The 18,641-nt window shown below is 34.2% G+C and overlaps 1 protein-coding gene across 4 annotated transcripts in view; it reads left to right on the plus strand.

Moving 5' to 3' along the window:
- The window catches only part of EPS8 (EGFR pathway substrate 8, signaling adaptor), a 168,672-nt gene that overhangs the window by 97,581 nt on the left and 52,450 nt on the right, over positions 1–18,641 (plus strand). For all 4 annotated transcript variants that reach the window (XM_070410641.1, XM_070410637.1, XM_070410639.1 and 1 more), the window contains exons 3-7: positions 2,428–2,507; positions 4,377–4,453; positions 14,185–14,252; positions 15,919–16,080; positions 18,120–18,269. In XM_070410641.1, the coding sequence (XP_070266742.1) occupies positions 2,449–2,507; positions 4,377–4,453; positions 14,185–14,252; positions 15,919–16,080; positions 18,120–18,269 (516 nt within the window). In that variant the 5' untranslated portion in view covers positions 2,428–2,448. The remainder of the gene's footprint in view (positions 1–2,427; positions 2,508–4,376; positions 4,454–14,184; positions 14,253–15,918; positions 16,081–18,119; positions 18,270–18,641) is intronic.

Genomic DNA, 18,641 nt, shown 5'->3' on the forward strand with positions numbered 1-18,641 from the left:
ACACTATAAACAATGAAGAGCGAGACATGGATTTTCCTTCCTTCTTTCTTTCTTTGAATAACTATTTAATGAACACCTATTTTATGCCTGCCGCTATCCTTACTGCTTAGGAAATACCAGTTATCAAACAAAAGTCTATGCCTTTATGGATCATATAATCTAGTGGAGAGTCAGGAATTAATTTAAACAAATGAAAAATATCATTATGGTAAGTACTTGGCAAACTTGTTTATAGTGTAGAGCAGTGGTTCTCAACATTCTGGCCCTTTAAATACAGTTCCTCATGTTGTGACCCAACCATAAAATTATTTTCGTTGCTACTTCATAACTGTAATGTTGCTACTGTTATGAATCATAATGTAAATATCTGATGTGCAGGATGGTCTTAGATGACCCCTGTGAAAGGGTCACGACCCACAGGTTGAGAACTGCTGGTGTAGAGAGTGACTGATGGTGGGTTTTCATCTATTCATAGAGGTCAGTAAAAGCTTTCCTGAGGACACTGATTGAACTGGCATTTGAAGAGTGAGAAAGAATTAATTTGAAGTTACTAGGTTTTTTTTTTCAAATATGGATACAAATATTGTTCAAAATTTATACTAATATTTAAAAAGTTTATCTTTACTTTGTTGAAAGATATCCCCCCTTTCTCCCCCCCCCATTGACCCCTTCTATCCCCACCCACCCTCACCCCACTATTGTCCATGGGTTATGCATATCTATAATAATAAAAGCATGATATGCTAATTAGACTGGATGTCCTTCTGGATGACCTTTAGGACGAAGCCAGGCTGCAAGGGAAGCCAAGGTCCCGGGTGCCAGAGGGAAGCCAGTGCCGGCAGCCAGGGGAAGGAAGGCCTATGGGCCTCTAGTATGCATATAAATTCCCCTGTTAATCTCTCCTCACCCATAGACTTTTTATGCCTTCCCAATCTGAATCAAGTTCCCTAATTATATGGCCTGTATATCATTCTGAATTTTCCCTTTTAAAGGTAACAGCATTTTAAATTTTATATTTATTCACTGTCTGTTTTTTCATGAGACCATTGACCCAAAGCTGGGACTATGTCTGTTCTGTTTACCTTCCTAGTACCTGACACATAGTAGTCACCAGGTAGTTGTTAATGCTCTTACTCCCTTTGCCGGTGTCTTATAAGAAAGCTTGGATATGTCCTACCTACCTACCTCTCCTTTATCGAGAAGACATAGTAATAGGATGTGGCAAGAAGGATGTGGCAAAAGTAGGTTTACAGTTATTCATATGGAAAATAATACAATGATTACTAAATAATAATACAAGAATAAGCTTTGTGTTTTGTGTACTCACGCTGTAAACCTACTTTTGTTCTACCTTGTATATGAAAGTCATGAAAATAAGACAATGTCCAAAATGGTTTAGTGCCACAGAACCCAGGGAATACCAGTATCCAGGAATGAATCGAAATAAATCAAGTGTAGCAGGATTGTCTCGGAGAAGAAAAGAAGAGGCCATTGGATTTGGCAGTAAGGAAGTTTCACTTATTCATCTTGTTTGAAGAAAATTTGTTCAATTTGTGAAGCAGATTAAAAAATTATTTCTGAAGTTAAATCTGGTATTAATTAAAAAAAATTTTTGTGAAAAGTAAAAGGGATGTTTAAATGAACACATCTTGTAAAAAAGATGTATTCAAGTGTGTATGTGTAAGATATTGTCCAATGTGGTACGGAGGAAGGAAGAGAAGGGAGGGATGAAGAAAAGAAAATTAGATGCAGGGAAAAAGAGTGGAAGGAAATTGATGGGATTGTGAAATGATTATCCTTACATGATAGGACTCAGGGTGATATTTTTCCCCTTTGCACTTTAAAAAATATATATATTTTATTGATTTTTTACAGAGAGGAAGGGAGAGGGATAGAGAGTTAGAAATATCAATGAGAGAGAAACATCGATCAGCTGCCTCCTGCACACCCCCTACTGGGGATGTGCCCGCAACCAAGGTACATGCTCTTGACTGGAATCGAACCTGGGACCCTTCAGTCCACAGGCTGACACTCTATCCACTGAGCCAAACCAGTCAGGGCTCCCCTTTGCACTTTTATGTATTTTATTCTTTTCTATATTTCTCAAATTTTTAAATTGAATTAACCTATACTAGTTATAATAAAACAATAAATGGTACAATTTCATGAAGCTGACAATTGACTATGAGTTTGATTTTTTTACTTGCCTAAATTTGCTAACAATTTTAGTATATTAATGTTAATTGGATCTTTGTTTATATGTCCATTCGGACTTCTTGTACCTGAGCTCCTTGAGGGTGGAGATATTTGTGTTTATATTTCCAGCATCACCTTGGCAATGGCAGATATTTGTTAAATGGATAACTTTGAAACTGAGGTGTCATGATCCTTTTATTGCCTTCAGCCTTTGTACCTTTCATTTTGTAGAACACATGATTGAAAGTCACGATGAATGGTCATATTTCTAATCATCCCGGTGGATTTGGAATGTATGCACCTCAAATGAAGTAAGTTGGAAGGTTTATATTTAATTTGTTGTTTTTTAAACTATGATTTGGTTTGTTTTATCTTTTTAATGAAAATATTAGTTTTATTTCTTTATGTAGTTCATTCCTCCTTAATATATAATGTCTTTATGACACTAACGTATGTTATCATGATATGTTTGGTGTTTTTGATCATTTGAAAAGGTGCTTAAGTAATATCAACTCCAGGGGTAGTGATTTAATATAAGATGTTTTGTTCTGATAGTTTAAATTTTATTGCTTCCTATGGTTGAGTATATACTCTATTTCAGAGCTTTCAGTTTCTCTGGAGAAATTTATTAATGTTCTTCATAAGATATTGGCATTTGAGGAGGTTTAAATGTCATCTAGTCCAGTCTACAAAGATACTAACCATTGTGTAAAACAAAAAATTAGATCAGACACACAAAACAATCCCTGTGGCTCCAGGTACAACTTGAGATCACCACCCTGACTTAAGTGGCTGTTGCCTTACATATTGTGGTTAATATTGTTATTTTATATTGGCCATTGTGGTATATAGTTTGCTCATCATTTTTCAAAACCAGATTATTCACATTGTAAAGAGTTATGCTTCCCCCTTTCTTTCTAGAAAGATTATTGCAAATCTCTTTACTTTTGACCAGTAAGAAACACCCCGTACGGTGCCGGAGGGGTATGTCAGGTACCATCTTTTCTTGTATATCAGGGAAAGTTTGGCCATACCCTTGATTTTTTTTTTTCTGTTTTCTTACAATGAATATCCACTTAATCATGAATTTATAATAATTTCTTCTATTAAAGGACCCTTGTTTCTATCCCTTTCTTCTTTCTATACTTTCTATTTTATCCCTATTTATGGCCATTATCTCCTACCTGAATTTTCACAGCATCTTTCTATCCTTGCCATTAGTTTCTGAATTGTCTTAAAAAAATGGCATCATGTCACTTCCTTGTGTATACATATTTACTATACCTAGAAATAAAATTTTAATTATTAAGCCCTCTACTTGCCTTCTCTACTCCTTGAGCCAGTCGTCTGATGAGGCACATGAGATGCATTTTCCCTCAGATACCATGCTTGTTCTTGAGCCAGGTCCAGGCACCTTTTCCTCACTCAGTTCTCTTTTGTGTGAAGACCTTCTTCCCATTCTTTAGACTCTGCTTTAATGTCAACTTGGCTGTAAATTCTTGGGCATCCTCATAAAAATGTTAGCCTTTCTGTGATCCGACATGTGTTAGCTATTAGTTTTACCCAGATATTACATTCTATTGTAACTATTTTACTTGTTTCACTAACAGTACCCAGTTCCCCTAACCCTTATACCACTTATTCTTCTAGTTTAGGACTTAATAAATGTTTATTGAATAAATAGAAAAAAATAAACAATTTAAATAATATATTATGTTTGCTTCATATAATGTATTAGGAGGAGGAGGAAGCTAGTTTTAAGATAAAGCTGATCAAATTTAATGATAAAGTGTTATTTTGGTTAATTGCATTTAAGTATTTTTGAAAATAGGGAATAGTCCATTACATCTGGAATCATTGAGAGAGCTTTTTATAACTGGATTACTGCTCAGTGTGGAAAACTTAAACTCTTCGAAGAACTTTCGATCTTGGTGAATCTTCTTGGCTACAGTTCCACCTTGGCATTTGAGAGGAGGAGTGATTTGCACCAGTTTCTGTTTCCTGACCACTTACCAGAACAGGATCCGCCTCATTTTGGCAAATCTAGTTAGCATAAGTTCCGTATGTTTGTTTAAAGCACATGGTGTTGATGGTGCATTGGAATTTTTATGGACATTTTTGAATTTTTATGACTGACTTTGGACTTTAACCCAGCACAATGACCATTTTTTTTATTACAGTGGCTACGGATCACCACCCACCTTTTCCCAGATGGACAGAGAACAAAGTTCAAAACCAAGTGCAAAGGCTCTTTATGGTATGTTTAGTTATTTGATAATGGGTTATAATTCTATTTCTAACTCCTTATTTTTCTACAAATGAACATTTCAGAGACATAGTTTGAACCCATGCTTTGTTCTGTATTCTTTGGAATGAAGTAGTGATAGATAAGAATTATTTTAAAGAGTTTTTACAGATACTACCAAAGCTGTGACCTCTGCTGGCTGGCATACAATTTAGAACATTTCAGTGCTTTCTAAGGAACCTTTTGCATGGCACCAATGCTTTAGGTGGAGTTTCCCACCTAATTACTTATGATATGCTTGTTGATCTTCATGCCTGATCCAGTTGATTGAGAGATAGCAGTTGACAGAACTCCTTCCTTATAGTTCTTGAACTTTTTGGGTAGTGTTACACTATGACCAGTAGCATTTATATATTTCAGTGTGCACTGCAAAACAAGCAGGCTTTCCCCCCGATCCTTCTGTAACTTCCATTGTTCTTTTTACATAGACTCACATTATAAATAATGTGTTTAAAACTTCAATTATAAATGGTATTACTGAAAAGAAGTTAAGGACTACATATGTTTAGGAAGGCATTTGTTTTTACAGAGTCTTTATGGCCTTTTAATATTATACAATAATAAAGAATCAGAATATGATTGTGGTTAATAGCAAAGACTCTGGAATCAGACTTCTTGGGTTGAAATCCATTTCTACCATTTATTAGCTGAATGATCTTGGGCAAATTACTTTGCCTGTCTGTACCTCATTTTTGCTTATTGATATAATGGGGGCTATCTCAAAGGGTTGATATGAGAATTAAATGAGTTAACGATGCCTCACTAGTAGAAAACATTATATAGTTGCTCTTATTATTATTGACATTATCATTATTATTATCTGGGAACCAACAGCATTTTCTAAATTTTGATTTTTTTTTAACATTATCTAGATCTACAATGTCTTGGCTATGAAAATGAACAATTCTAAGATTTTTTGATTCTTTTTCTGCTTATATATTCAATGACTACACTTTAGGACTCAAATTATACATTGAGAAAATGGATTTTATACCATACATTGATACATTTTCTTCTGGCCTTGACAATCTAATTTGTGTTGGTTTCTGTTTTCTCAAGTGCTGTATTGTGACATCCTTCCTGTGGTCTAGTAGTTGTGAATTGTAGATCTAGAGAATATATTCAACAAATACTTAGTGATATATGGTCCTTGACTTTAAGGCACATCTAGAGAATGACATGAAACTGGAAAAGAAAAACATTTTTTTTTGTAAGAATAAAGTAATTTCTTCAGTTTCTCATTTCTAGACAGGTATTTATTTTAAGTGTTTCTGTGTGCTAGGCCTTGGTCATCATAGTCTCTATTTCTGTGTTCTTTCATTCATTTCAAAGATGAGTAAGAGCTGGTAATGTTTGTACATCATTTTGGTGAGGAGGTAGTCTGGTAAATAAACTGTTATAATAAAGAGCTAAATAAGCTGGACAGTGTATATAATGTGCACTGCGGGTGGTCACGTAGTCAGGTGGGATTTTGTGGAAGAGTTGAACCTTAAAGTAACCTCTAAAAATTAAGTAGCGTTCGCCAGGCATTTGGGAGGCAGGTGAAGTCTGTAAACATCAGTATAAACTCTTTTAAAACTTAGGTGTATATTCTATGAAGGTAGGCCATATCTACCATGTTTACTTTAGGATTCCCTAAAGCTTAGCACTGTGGCTAATGTACAGTTTATGCTCAGTAAATGCCTATAGCATGAATATAATGAATTAGCAAACTGCAAATAATTTGCTGTTAACTATAGAGTACAAGGTGGTACATTTGTAAATAAGATTGGAAAAACAAACATGGTCCATATTAGGAAGAATTATACTAATGAATTGGATATTGATTACAGGGAATCCTCAGCCATTGAAGTGTTTTAATCAGGGGGGTAATAGGTCACATTCATCTTGGGTCTCCTTACCTAGTAACAGTATTGAGGGTAGATTTGGTGCATATGGATAGAAACAGGTGAATCAGACATTAATAGCCCTAAGACTTTTGTTAAGCAAAAGAGGATTAATCTTCTCACAACAAAAGTCTGTTTTCAGAGAGCTAAAAAAGGAATAAGGGATAAAAAGTTAGGACTCATCTGTAAATTTTAATATTTATGTTGTATTAGCAGCAACTTTATAAAACCATAGATTCAAGGATTGAAAATCTTTAGCTTTTAAGCAGTAAATTTTCCCCCCCTTTTTACATATAAAGCAACATGAAGCCCCTTATTAAGGTGAAGTGATTTCTCAAAGTCACCTAATTTAAAAAGTCTTGAATGTAAGAAATGACAGTTTTTATGTCATGTCATGAAAATGAAGAGTCATAAGGAAAATAGAGGATATAAAGAGAGGGATAGAAAGAAGCAAAATAAAGAAGCATTTGTAAGGAAGAAAGAAAACTTAGCAATGTATTGGGCTTACAAAAAAGAGGGTTTTAAGTTCCTGGAAGTTGCAGATAATGTTTCCTTCTCTTTGTATCAAATACCTACCACTCCTTCCCAACACACTGTACACGAACACAGACACATGCCTTCTCTCAATAAATGCCTATGGAGTGAATGGGTAGATTGATGATGGCAGTAGTGAAATGTATGCATGTTTGAACAAACCTTTGCAATAAACAAATTCTAGTTGAAATGTTAACTACATTTAGTTAACATTGGGAGTGTTTGACTTCCTAATCTGCATAGTTTTAACTTTCTTTTTGTAACTAGAAAGTTTGTGAAGGAGAGATTTGTAAAATAGTTTATTTTGTCAAAATGTATACAATTTCTTAAAATTTCTCCTTTCACAATTATTAAACTAGTTGAGTAAATCTTTCAAGAATTAATTGGCTTCATGGATGATCTGTTAACTACTTTGGGATATGAGGAACCAATTAATGTACTGGGACATGGGTTTTACACGAAGGGCTGCTGTTTTTTACACACAGACCACAGGCTAGATCAGTGATGGTGAACCTATGACACGCGTGTCAGAGGTGACACGCGAACTCATTTTTTTGGTTGATTTTTCTTTGTTAAATGGCATTTAAATATATAAAATAAATATCAAAAATATAAATCTTTGTTTTTACTATGGTTGCAAATATCAAAAAATTTCTATATGTGACATGGCACCAGAGTTAAGTTAGCGTTTTTCAAAATGCTGACACGCCAGGCTCAAAAGGTTCACCATCCCACTGGGCTAGATGCTGTATCAAGAGTTTCATGTAGCTTGCCTTTTTCATGAAGACAGTTTTCAAACCTGACACCATAATGTCAGTGACATGATCAGAGAGGAAGGATGGGTTTTTGATGCCAAGTTACCATAGGGCTGCCATTTTGAGCAAATGATTTAACCTATGGTCTCGGTTTCCTCATCTATAAAGTATAATAATAATAATAATAATAATAATAATATTGTGATAAGTTTATATGAGAAAATAGAATGAGCCTATCATAAAGTAGTGGGGATGGGTATAGGAGAGTCACTTTTAGTCCTGAGTCTTCAGATGAATCAAGGCCCTCAAATTTAATATTTTAATACATTTAAATGATGCTATGCATCTAGTCACAATGATACTCTGATAGGATCAAGAGGTGATTTTCATGTCTGGCCAGTGTGGCTCAGTTGTTGAGCATCCTCCCATGCACCAGAAGGTCTCTATTCCAGGTCAGGGCACGTGCCTGGGTTGTGGGCTCAATTCCCAGTAGGGGGCATGCAGGAGGCAGCAATCAGTGTTTCTCATTGATGTTTCTATCTCTCTCTCCCTCTCCCTTCCTTTCTCTGAAATCAATAAAAAACATATTGAGAAAATTTTTAAAAAGAGGCACTCTTTGTGGTATATTTTAAAGCTTCTGTTCCTCAAATTATTTTATAAACCTATAACTATATTGAGTAACACAATTATGACAATGAAATTACTTCCTTTAGTTGTGTATTAATTTAACTTATTTAGAAAAACAGTTAAAATATGCTGCAGTTTTAACAACCCTAATTTGTCATTTCTTCACTATTATACAAGAAATGTCAAAACCAGTATGTGAGAGTCTCTGCATCACTGACGTCCCTGACAACATAAGGACTTTTTTGCTTAGGAAGATAAAATTAATTTTTTCCTTCTCCACTTCTGTTAGTAACATATCATTTGGCTACTGTTATCCAGGAATGAAAATTGTTATATATTTTTTTCTGGCTACCCTGTTTGTGAAAGTCTTTAAGCACTAAAACTTAAAAATTGTCTTTATGGAAATACTTGTAAAATGTATTAAACATTCCTTCCCTTCAGGGTGTGGATCCTGTGACTGGTCAGTGACTCAGGGTCATAGATGTGCCCACTGACTCATGTACTGTGATGTGTTTAAAGGCCACATCCGTACCTTTCCACCAAATACAGAGTCTTTTCACTTTTGAGTATTTGGGCCACTTCTTCCATGTGGCTGGGCCCTCAATCTGTCACTTTCCCCTGTTGTTAACTTGCCTGCTGCTAGCATTGCTTCTGTTATGCATTGGGTGAGGAACTAGATAGAAACTCCTATTAGTAAATAGATTCTGAGTGAGGAATTGAGTCTTGCTCGTTAAAGCTATACATTAGAACTTGAAACGTTTAATGTATAGACATTGTGACATGTATGATATTCAGAGGAATTATTTAATGTTCTCAATAGCTGAACTTCCTAGAAAAGTAACTTCCCTTTAAATTAAAATTGCTGAATTTGGAGAATGACCATTTACCATAAATAATCTGCTGTTTAAAGTCACACTCATCCTATCTCCAGAAAACTCAAGTCTCACAGAATTACCAATGAATAACACTCTGTGGTCATTACCAACTCTTAGAGTAATTTTGAAATTTATATTGTTGGGAGGCCAGGCAATAATGGATAAATATGAGGGACAGGCATTCTCCTAAGTCTCACTTCATTTCACCTCAAACTTAAACTTTTTTGTTATATTAGCAAGAAGGAAAATATGCTTGTGTTTTTCCTACTTATACTCAATTCTTATAATTACAATAAGAATTGAGTAGAAGTAACCTATGAATTGCACAGTTTTTGTATAATTGACTTGACTACAAACTTCAGTGTATTTTTACACAATGTTTGCCTCACCTTTCTCAGTAAAATTTCTGAATATGTCACTTTAACTAACAGCTATCTACCCCCACATGTTTTTCTTTTAGCCTGTCTTTCACTTTTTGTCCCTCTCATTCTCCTGAGCTTGGTTGAAGCGGTTCTCAACCTGTGGGTTGTGACCCCTTTGGGGGTCGAACGACTCTTTCACAGGGGTTGCCTAAGACCGTCGGAAAACACATATATATTTACATATTGTTTTTGTAATTAATCACTATGCTTTAATTATGTTCAATTTTTAACAATGAAATTGGGGGCCACCACAACATGAGGAACTGTATTAAAGGGTCGCGGCATTAGGAAGGTTGAGAACCACTGGTTTAGAGACAGTCTATTTCATTGTCAGAACTGAAGCCCAGATGACCTCTTACACATTTAAGTGGCACTGAAGAGTTAAAACCCATTTCTCTTTTCTCTATCCTCATTGTTTACAACTATACATTTTAATTATTTACATGGAGGAAACATTTAAATATATTTTTAAGCAAAGTTGTTTTTTTTTGAAATTCTTAAGAGGAAAATGGCCCAGGTTTCTTTATTCCCAGGAAGTTGGGCGATGGTAGAGTCAACACTCAGCTCGCAGATCGTGCCAGTGCATGTGACTCACAAGGATAGTTGGCAATTTCCCCCACGTATCTGGACATTTTGAAGCTTCTTTTCTCCTCAGGGGATAAGCTCTTTTAGCAGTTTGCTGAGCAGGCAAGTAAAATTCTTAAATAATGTAACTCTGTAAATTGATCCTGTTTGTTTCTCACAGCAGTGTCTTGGTTCAGATACTGATTTGTCAGTCAGTGAAGATAGTTGCCGGGATAGTGAGAGCTTGTCCTTGCTGCTCGCACTCCTCACTGACCCCCATTCAGCACCTCTCCTGATGGAAATGATACACTACGATAGCGGCAAAGGAATTCTCCTTCACTGGTGGTTGAGAGTCTTTTAATGTAATGTAATATGGGCTGTAGTTCCTTGTCTGATTTAAAGAGAAAAATACACAGCAGCTGCTTTTATGTTAAATTTTTTCCTTTTTAATTTCCAGATCCTTACTTTGTAAGCAATTCTTTGTTTTTTCAGAGAAAAATGCAGGGCAAAAGGAGGTTTACAGTTGTTCATATGGGAAATAATAGAATAATACAATAATTAATGAATAATATTACAAGAATAAACTTTGTGTTTCACATAGTCACAACTGTAAACCTACTTTGCCCCACCCTAACAATACAGCCTAAAGTAATCAGGTCGGAGTACTGAGCACTGCATATTGTTATCATTGTACTAATTGAGAAGCTCAATGAAACCTGATTTTTTAGTATGATTGTTTTTTAGAGCAGTTTTAGGTTTCACTGCAAAATTGAGGGAAAGGTACAGAGATTTTCCATATACGCCCTTGCATATAAATAACCTCCTCCATTTTCAACGTCCCCCACCAGAGTAGTACATTTGTTATAGTTGATGAGCCTTCATTGACATATGTCTTAATCACCCAAAGTCCATTGAAAGCTAATTCAATGTTCCTGATCTGGAAGTTGAATATCGGTTTTTATTGCAGCATATCAATTCAGTAATGTTAAAATGGTATGTAAAGAATTTTCATCCTTGGTTACTGAGTTCACCCAATTTCGTGTCTTTGGGTTTGTATATTCTGGTCCATTGGATAAAAGCTATTGGGAAAACTAGTGAAGCACAACCAGGGGTATGACGATCAAGTAAAGTTTATTCCTGGTACTAATTGATTCAGAGAGGAAAGAAACCGAGACTTGCTCTTAGATTGGGAGTTGAGCAGCTGGTAACAGTAGAAACCCAAAACTCTGCTGCCAGATTCATTGTTATTATTTAACACACTACTTGACTATGATTTACACTATTAATTTGGAAAGACAATCTTTCAATTTAAAGAGGTAAGATATAGTAGATGAATCGGCATTTGCACAGATTCTGAAGCAGTGGTTTTCAGCCTTGACTGCACATAGAAATTGCCTGGGGGCTTCTATAAATCCCATTGCCCAGACTGCACCCCAGACCAATTTCGTTGGAAACACTAGACGGTGGGACCTCAGCAGTATTTTTTAAAGTTTATTTTAATGTGAACCAGGGTTGAGAATCTTTGTTAGAGAAAGCGATGGACGTCATTGGATTCTTTATCTTGAGTTATCATTGAGACTTAATTTCGGATTTTCACACTTTTAAGGCTTTTGGTGAGATATTCAGCTTAGGAGCATAATTACTGTTTACAATTGTACTTCAGAGTACAGACGATTCTCATAAAAAAGAAATGTAATTGCCTTTCAAAGTCTTCTTTCAAAATTTCCCATTAAAATGTTAATAGTAACCTTCATTTATTCATTGACTTAAATCATTGAAACTACTTATTTATTTATAAATCTATTTTATGGCATTTCTACATTTTTGGGGTATTTTTCTCATAACACATACATCTTATTTATTGTATGATATCAGAGAGAAGGCAGCTTTTGAATTCCTAAAGTGGATTCTTAATGTGGAATATTGGAAATGGCACCATCTCTTCTAGACAATTAGAATGTTCAGTTAACATCATACTATTTACAAATGCTGCCAGGGAGTCAATGTTTTCTATTTCTGTAAAGTATGTTTCTGTGAGATTGAGAAACTTTGTGTTAGGAAATTTGGGGAAACAAATTTTACTACTTCATAATGAGAATACTTAATTACAAAAAATACAGTATTTTTTACCTTAAACTATATGCCTATCATGTAATGAGCATCCTACGGCTACCATATCATAACTGGATACCATGGCAACCATTGCCATTGCTTTTGCTGTGCTTCGGTCACACCAAAGGAAACAGAACTGCCTTCATGTTCTGAGTCTGCCATACAGAGTTGTCTTTGAAGATGATGAGCCAGTGATTCTGAAATAGTGATTATTTCTAGAAGTTCTTTTCTTAGATATGTCCTTGAGTTACATATTGTATTTCAAAAGTTATAATGTTTTCCCCAACAATTATCCATTTGTTAATATCTCACATTGATTAATCCTTAGCTAACAATCAGAAAAATCATATTTGTTCACTTTTAAAAATATGTAGAATATAGTCATGTAAGTGAAGGTTTATGTTTTGTCATATCGAAATAGAAAATTTAAGGTGAAACCAGATCTTTCTTTTTGATCACATTACTTCGGTAGGACCAGATGGATCATACTTCTTCAGGTCATCATCCAAACAAAAAAAGAAAGGTAGCAGATACTGAATTTTGTAGTGTGTGTGTGTTTTTATTAAGTAACTTTAATGCTGCAAAAGCAAAAATAGAATATATTGGAATAATATCAGTGATGTAATATAAGACATATGAATATTTTCATTTCGATTTTAAGGCAAATATAAATGAAAAGATAATTAGTTTTATATGCATTAGGAAACAAGAATTTATTGAAGTTCTTAATTCCACAAGTTACCATTCTGAGTTTGTATATGTGCTTTATATTTTTGTACTTGATTTACTTTTATGTTTAGCAGAACTTTCAACTCCTATTGTAGGAAGAGCTAAAGATTTCTATAGTAACTGAAATAAACATTTTTATATTCCCCCAAATTTGGTTATTAGGAAAGCTAAGGAGTGTGTGTGTGTGTATGTGCATGTGTGTGTGTGTTAAGTTTAATACTGGAGGAGTCTTGTGGTTTGATCTTGTTTAACCCTTTTATTTTAAAATAAGGGTGCTGAGGCCCAGAGTTAAGTGTCTTGCCCGAGTTTAGTCCCTTACTTAGTCACTAGAATCACAAATCTGCTTCCCATTTAGAGTTGTTTTTGTTATTGTTTTTTAAATCATAGCATTCTGCTTTAGAAGAAATAGGCAACTTTGAATTTACAAATAAGAAACGTCCTTGATTAGAAAGTAACAAATGCAAAATATTGCCTCCACATATTTTATATTTTATTTTGGTTTTGCAGCATTTTACAAAAGAAAATTAAAGGTTTATTTTTGTTTTTAAAATAGTTGGCGCAGTAACTTTCTACCTGACTTCTTATTTTCTCTAACAGCTTATATCTACAAGTCTGAGTATCACTTTGTGCCTGTAGATGTGTGAAAATTGTTAAAGTTTATGGCAATCAGTATGATTGGTTATGTTTTGAATCTCCTCTAACATTCTCCATAGTTTGGATATTGTGAAAGGAGATGTTTCTTGCAGTGCATATTATTTTAATAGTCTAACTCATATAATACAGTATCTATGACAGTATTTATAGTTCTCTTTTGTTCTCAGTGTACTAACAGATGAAATTTACAAACCATTTTTCAACCTTTTCCCAAATAGTAGGTCCCAGATCAATAAAACCTTTAGGTAAAATACCTTGTGTTTTTACAATCTTAATAATCTTGTTAACCTTTGGGATCGTGAAAATTTATGTAGGGTCAAATTGTTCATGCATTTCATTTAAACTTTCTGGTAGCTTTTTCAATTATTGTGAAGTATGAGTGTTTTCAGAGATAAGACCCAATGGTGACTTGTCAACTACTGTATTTATATGTGTGATAGACTGGTTTTAGAGATGGCTACAAGACACTGACATATGAACTTTGGCCTTTGTGGGTAAATAACATCTTTTAAACTTCTCTTTCAGAACAAAGGAAGAATTATGCACGTGACAGTATCAGCAGTGTATCAGATATATCCCAATACCGTGTTGAAGTAAGATGCTTTCACGTTTGCTAAAATTTAGAATGAACCTTTAAGGGTTCATTTTACTACCAATAAAAATTGTGTTTTATTTCATTCCTGTGATGTATTCTATATCGTGTTAATTTTTTTTATTTTTTAGATTTTTGGAAAATAGATGTTAAGTGTAAAAGTATTTTGTTAGTCTGGTGTCTATTTTCATATAGAATAAATTAAAATTGCTACTCACTTATCATTGTCAGCCCAATTTCTGGTAAAGACAGGACAAAGACTTCTATTTTATATTAGAGAATTTTCTTAGAATTAAGCCTTTGATAGCTTTATTTTAATTTTATTTTTATCTAGTCATTACTAGATCTACTTAAACAGTGTTTTTAGTCTTTATTTTTTCCTCTGTTATCTTGGAAGATATTTGCTCTTAATTAGAATCTAGGTGTCCTTTGCTTATAATAGAAAATATTTAAATAGGAAAGTAATTTTTATTTTTTTAAGTTGAGGTAACATTGGTTAATGATATAAGTTTCAGGTGTACAACATTATAATCTGACATCTGTACACACTACATCAGACTCACCACCAAAAGTCTAGCTTCCCTTTGGCACCATACATTTCACCCTCTTCCCACTCCCTGGCCTCTGGTAACCACCAATTTGTTGTCCGTATCTATGAGTTTGTTCTTGTTTTGTTTTGTTAGTTCCTTTCTTGTTTTATATTCTACATGTGAGTGAAGTCGTACCATTTTGTCCTTTTCTGGCTGATTTATTTCAGTGAGCACAATACCCTCAAGGTCCATCCATAATGTCACAGTGGCAGTCTTTCAACTTCTTTTATGGTGCTGTAGTATTGGATCGTGTGTGTATGTGTGTGTTATGTATATGTATATCTATATGTATAAGTATATTTCACATCTCCTTTATCCATTCATCTGTCTATGGTCACTGGTTATTTCCATATTTTGGCTATTGTAAATTTTGGCTGTAGTAAACAGGGGTATATATATATATATATCTTTTTGAATTAGTGATTTCATAGCTTCAGGTAAATACCCAGAAGTAGAAGATCTAGATCATATGTAATTCCATTCTTAATTTTGAGGAACCTTCCTACTGTTTTACATGGTGGCCACACCAATTTATAATCCCACTGACAGTGTATGAGGGGGAAAGTGATGTTTAAATTGCTCTTATTTTTAATTTTCTGCCTATTTCAACCTTGTTTAAGTAAGTGGTTTTAGTAGAATGAAAGTTTGTCCGTGGTTACAGACTAGCATTGCTGTTGCTGCTCAGTTATGCGTGTATAGTTTTCAAGCTGCCATTCAGCTTGCCCGCTGTCCAGCATTCAGATAACAACATGGAATAAAATGGGCAGGGTGATTTTAAGATAATGTTATTTAAGCTGTTTAGAATTTGTTTCTGTGACATGTTTGTGTAGTTTCATATAGCTCAATATTAAACAGATTTAGCTGTTTTATGATTCAAGGCATCATTTCCTCTCTTCTTCCAAACATGCTTGACTTTATTATCTCAGTAAAGTAACCGTGAAGTTCTTGAGTAATTGGTTTGTCATTCACCTCTTTGGTAGTTGACTTCAATTAGGTTAACTTTGCTGTCTTTTGGAAAATGTGTACTAAGAGACTGTGTGTGTGTTACACATACTTTTTCTTTTTGCCTATCATAAGCACTTGACTACCTTCGTTCTGGATCGGAAAGATGCTATGATAACTATTGATGATGGAATTAGGAAGCTGAAATTGCTTGATGCCAAGGGCAAAGTGTGGACTCAAGATATGATTCTTCAAGTGGATGACAGAGCTGTGAGCTTGATTGATTTAGAATCAAAGGCAAGTTTGTAATGTTTATACTGTTTTATTTTTGAGAAAATTCTACAAATATGTATGCTTACAATTAGGTCAGATTGTTTGCAAATTTTTGTGAAAGTTTGACCAAATAAAATATGCTTGTTAATGATTTTTAAAAAATACCATATGTACATTATTTATGCAAAATCAGTTTTTAAACTAGAGTTAGAGGCATATTCTTTTTTTTAAAATCACAAATGATAAGATGGAAGAAGGGAGGAAAAAATACACAGTCTAAAATAAGGCCCCAGTGGGGCATAACACTTTATGGCATAGATTAATTACATGTTAGGCTGAACTACATGCCGGTAAATGAGTGAATTGGGATGAAAAGGTTGCATGTGTATTAACTTTTCATCAGATCCACAGGAGGCACCTTTTTCACACAAGCACGGGCAGGTAAGAAGCTGGAGCTCTTAAAAGAGGACTTTTCTGAGCCCTGTCACCTAATGACATTCGAGCTCCTAAGATAAGGAAAATAACTATTGTGATCACATTAGAATATTCTGATAGGAGTGGGGGTAAAATTTGCCCTTTCATCTCACCCATTGTATACTGTAGGAGAAGAGCAACTGAGGGCTTCTCCGATCCTCGTGGTTTCAAGTAATTATAGAGAAAGAATATTATTTAGTTTCCTTCAGGAAAGAGAGAACATGTGTTATCTTTCTGGTATGGCTTAGACATTACATTCTATTGTAAAGGAACCTGCATTTCTTGTTTCACATTTGCTGGATCTCAGGGATTAGGATTTAACATAAATTTATGGTGTGATGTATATCTATGGGCATCCATAAAATAAGTTTGTTTTTTATATTCTAGTTATCAGGGATATTGTATTTTATTGTAAAAAAACCACACGATTTCTACCATCAGTTACATCCTGACACCACTCACAATTTGTGTAAAGCCATTAGTGTCAGGATAATCACCTTAAATATCTCATTAACTCAGTGGTTCTCAACCTTCCTAATGCTGCGACCCTTTAATACAGTTCCTCATGTTGTGGTGACCCCCAACCATAAAATTATTTTTGTTGCTACTTCATAACTGTAATTTTGCTACTGTTATGAATCATAATGTAAATATCTGATATGCAGGATGTATTTTCATTGTTACAAATTGAACATAATTAAAGCATAGTGATTAATCACAAAAACAATATGTAATGATATATGTGTTTTCCGATGGTCTTAGGCGACCCCTGTGAAAGGGTAGTTCGACCCCCAAAGGGGTCGCGACCCACAGGTTGAGAACTGCTGCGTTAGTGTAGGATTCTAATTGTGAGCAGAAAGTTCATTTATTTTAAGAAGTACTGAAATTATTTAATGTGTTGGTATTTTATTTGGATGATTCTTTAAAGGTTACAGAGTATTCACTCTTATACACCAAAAACCTTAATCATTTTGCAGAATGTATTTCTTGTAGAGATCCTTCTGATCCTGTTTTACATTTTTGGCTGGGTTTTATCTATATAGTGAATTTTTGCATTTGAGATATTCACTGAAAATGTACAAATGATATATTATTCTTAGCCTAACATTTATATGTATATATATGTGTATATATATATATGTATGTATGTATGTATGCATATTTGTACGTCTGACTATACAGTGTTCAAATTAAAAAATATTCTGACATTACATAGCCAGAGGGAAAAGAATACCATGTGAGATGGTGAATTATTTTGGAAAGAGCCCTCATTTTACTTTTTTTGCTGTTAAAGGTACCATCTCTACCTTATAATCTGAGGAGATCAGGAATGCTAAATTCAGTATTTTGTTTATTAAGAGAATAACTGCATTTCTCTACTAAATATCTCCATTTTTGTTGCTTTTTCTCCCACCCATTATCCAGCCCAGCCTATACCTACTCATCCTCCATATCTACAAGTGTTTACTAATATTCAGTGTCAATATGATTTGTGCACTTCAAAATATCTTTAAATGCCTAGATTTTATATATACAATAGATTTTATATATACAATAAAAAGTAAGGCAAATTCTATTTTGCTTTATAGAATGAATTGGAGAATTTTCCTTTAAACACAATCCAGCACTGCCAAGCTGTGATGCACTCCTGTAACTATGACTCAATTCTTGCTCTGGTGTGCAAAGAGCCAACTCAGAACAAGCCAGATCTTCATCTTTTCCAGTGTGATGAGATTAAGGTAAAAGAACCTTGAACTTTCTTTCCCTTTACACAGATGTTCTGGCAGCTTTTAAATTATTTACTTCAATCAAATGGCTTGTGGGTACTAGATGTTTAGTTTCTTATAATTTTGTAAGGTAAACAAATAACTTAGTGTCTTCTTTAAGGTTTCCAGGTAAATAAATAGGAGATAGAATGGTATTAAAAAAAATCAGATGCATTCTATTTATTAAAAAAGTGTAAATAATATATTAAATCCTTCATTGAATGACTTGGACTTATAATTAAACATTGATTCTACAGAAATCATGCTTCATGGGCAATAAATAATCACACAGTATTGTTTTATTAAACACCAATCACAAAGCATGGATTATTACAATAAGATGTT

Source organism: Myotis yumanensis, unplaced genomic scaffold (assembly GCF_028538775.1).
Source record: "Myotis yumanensis isolate MYYU_CA2020_CCGP unplaced genomic scaffold, mMyoYum1.0.hap1 SCAF_3, whole genome shotgun sequence".
In the NCBI taxonomy this organism is placed as follows: domain Eukaryota; kingdom Metazoa; phylum Chordata; class Mammalia; order Chiroptera; family Vespertilionidae; genus Myotis; species Myotis yumanensis.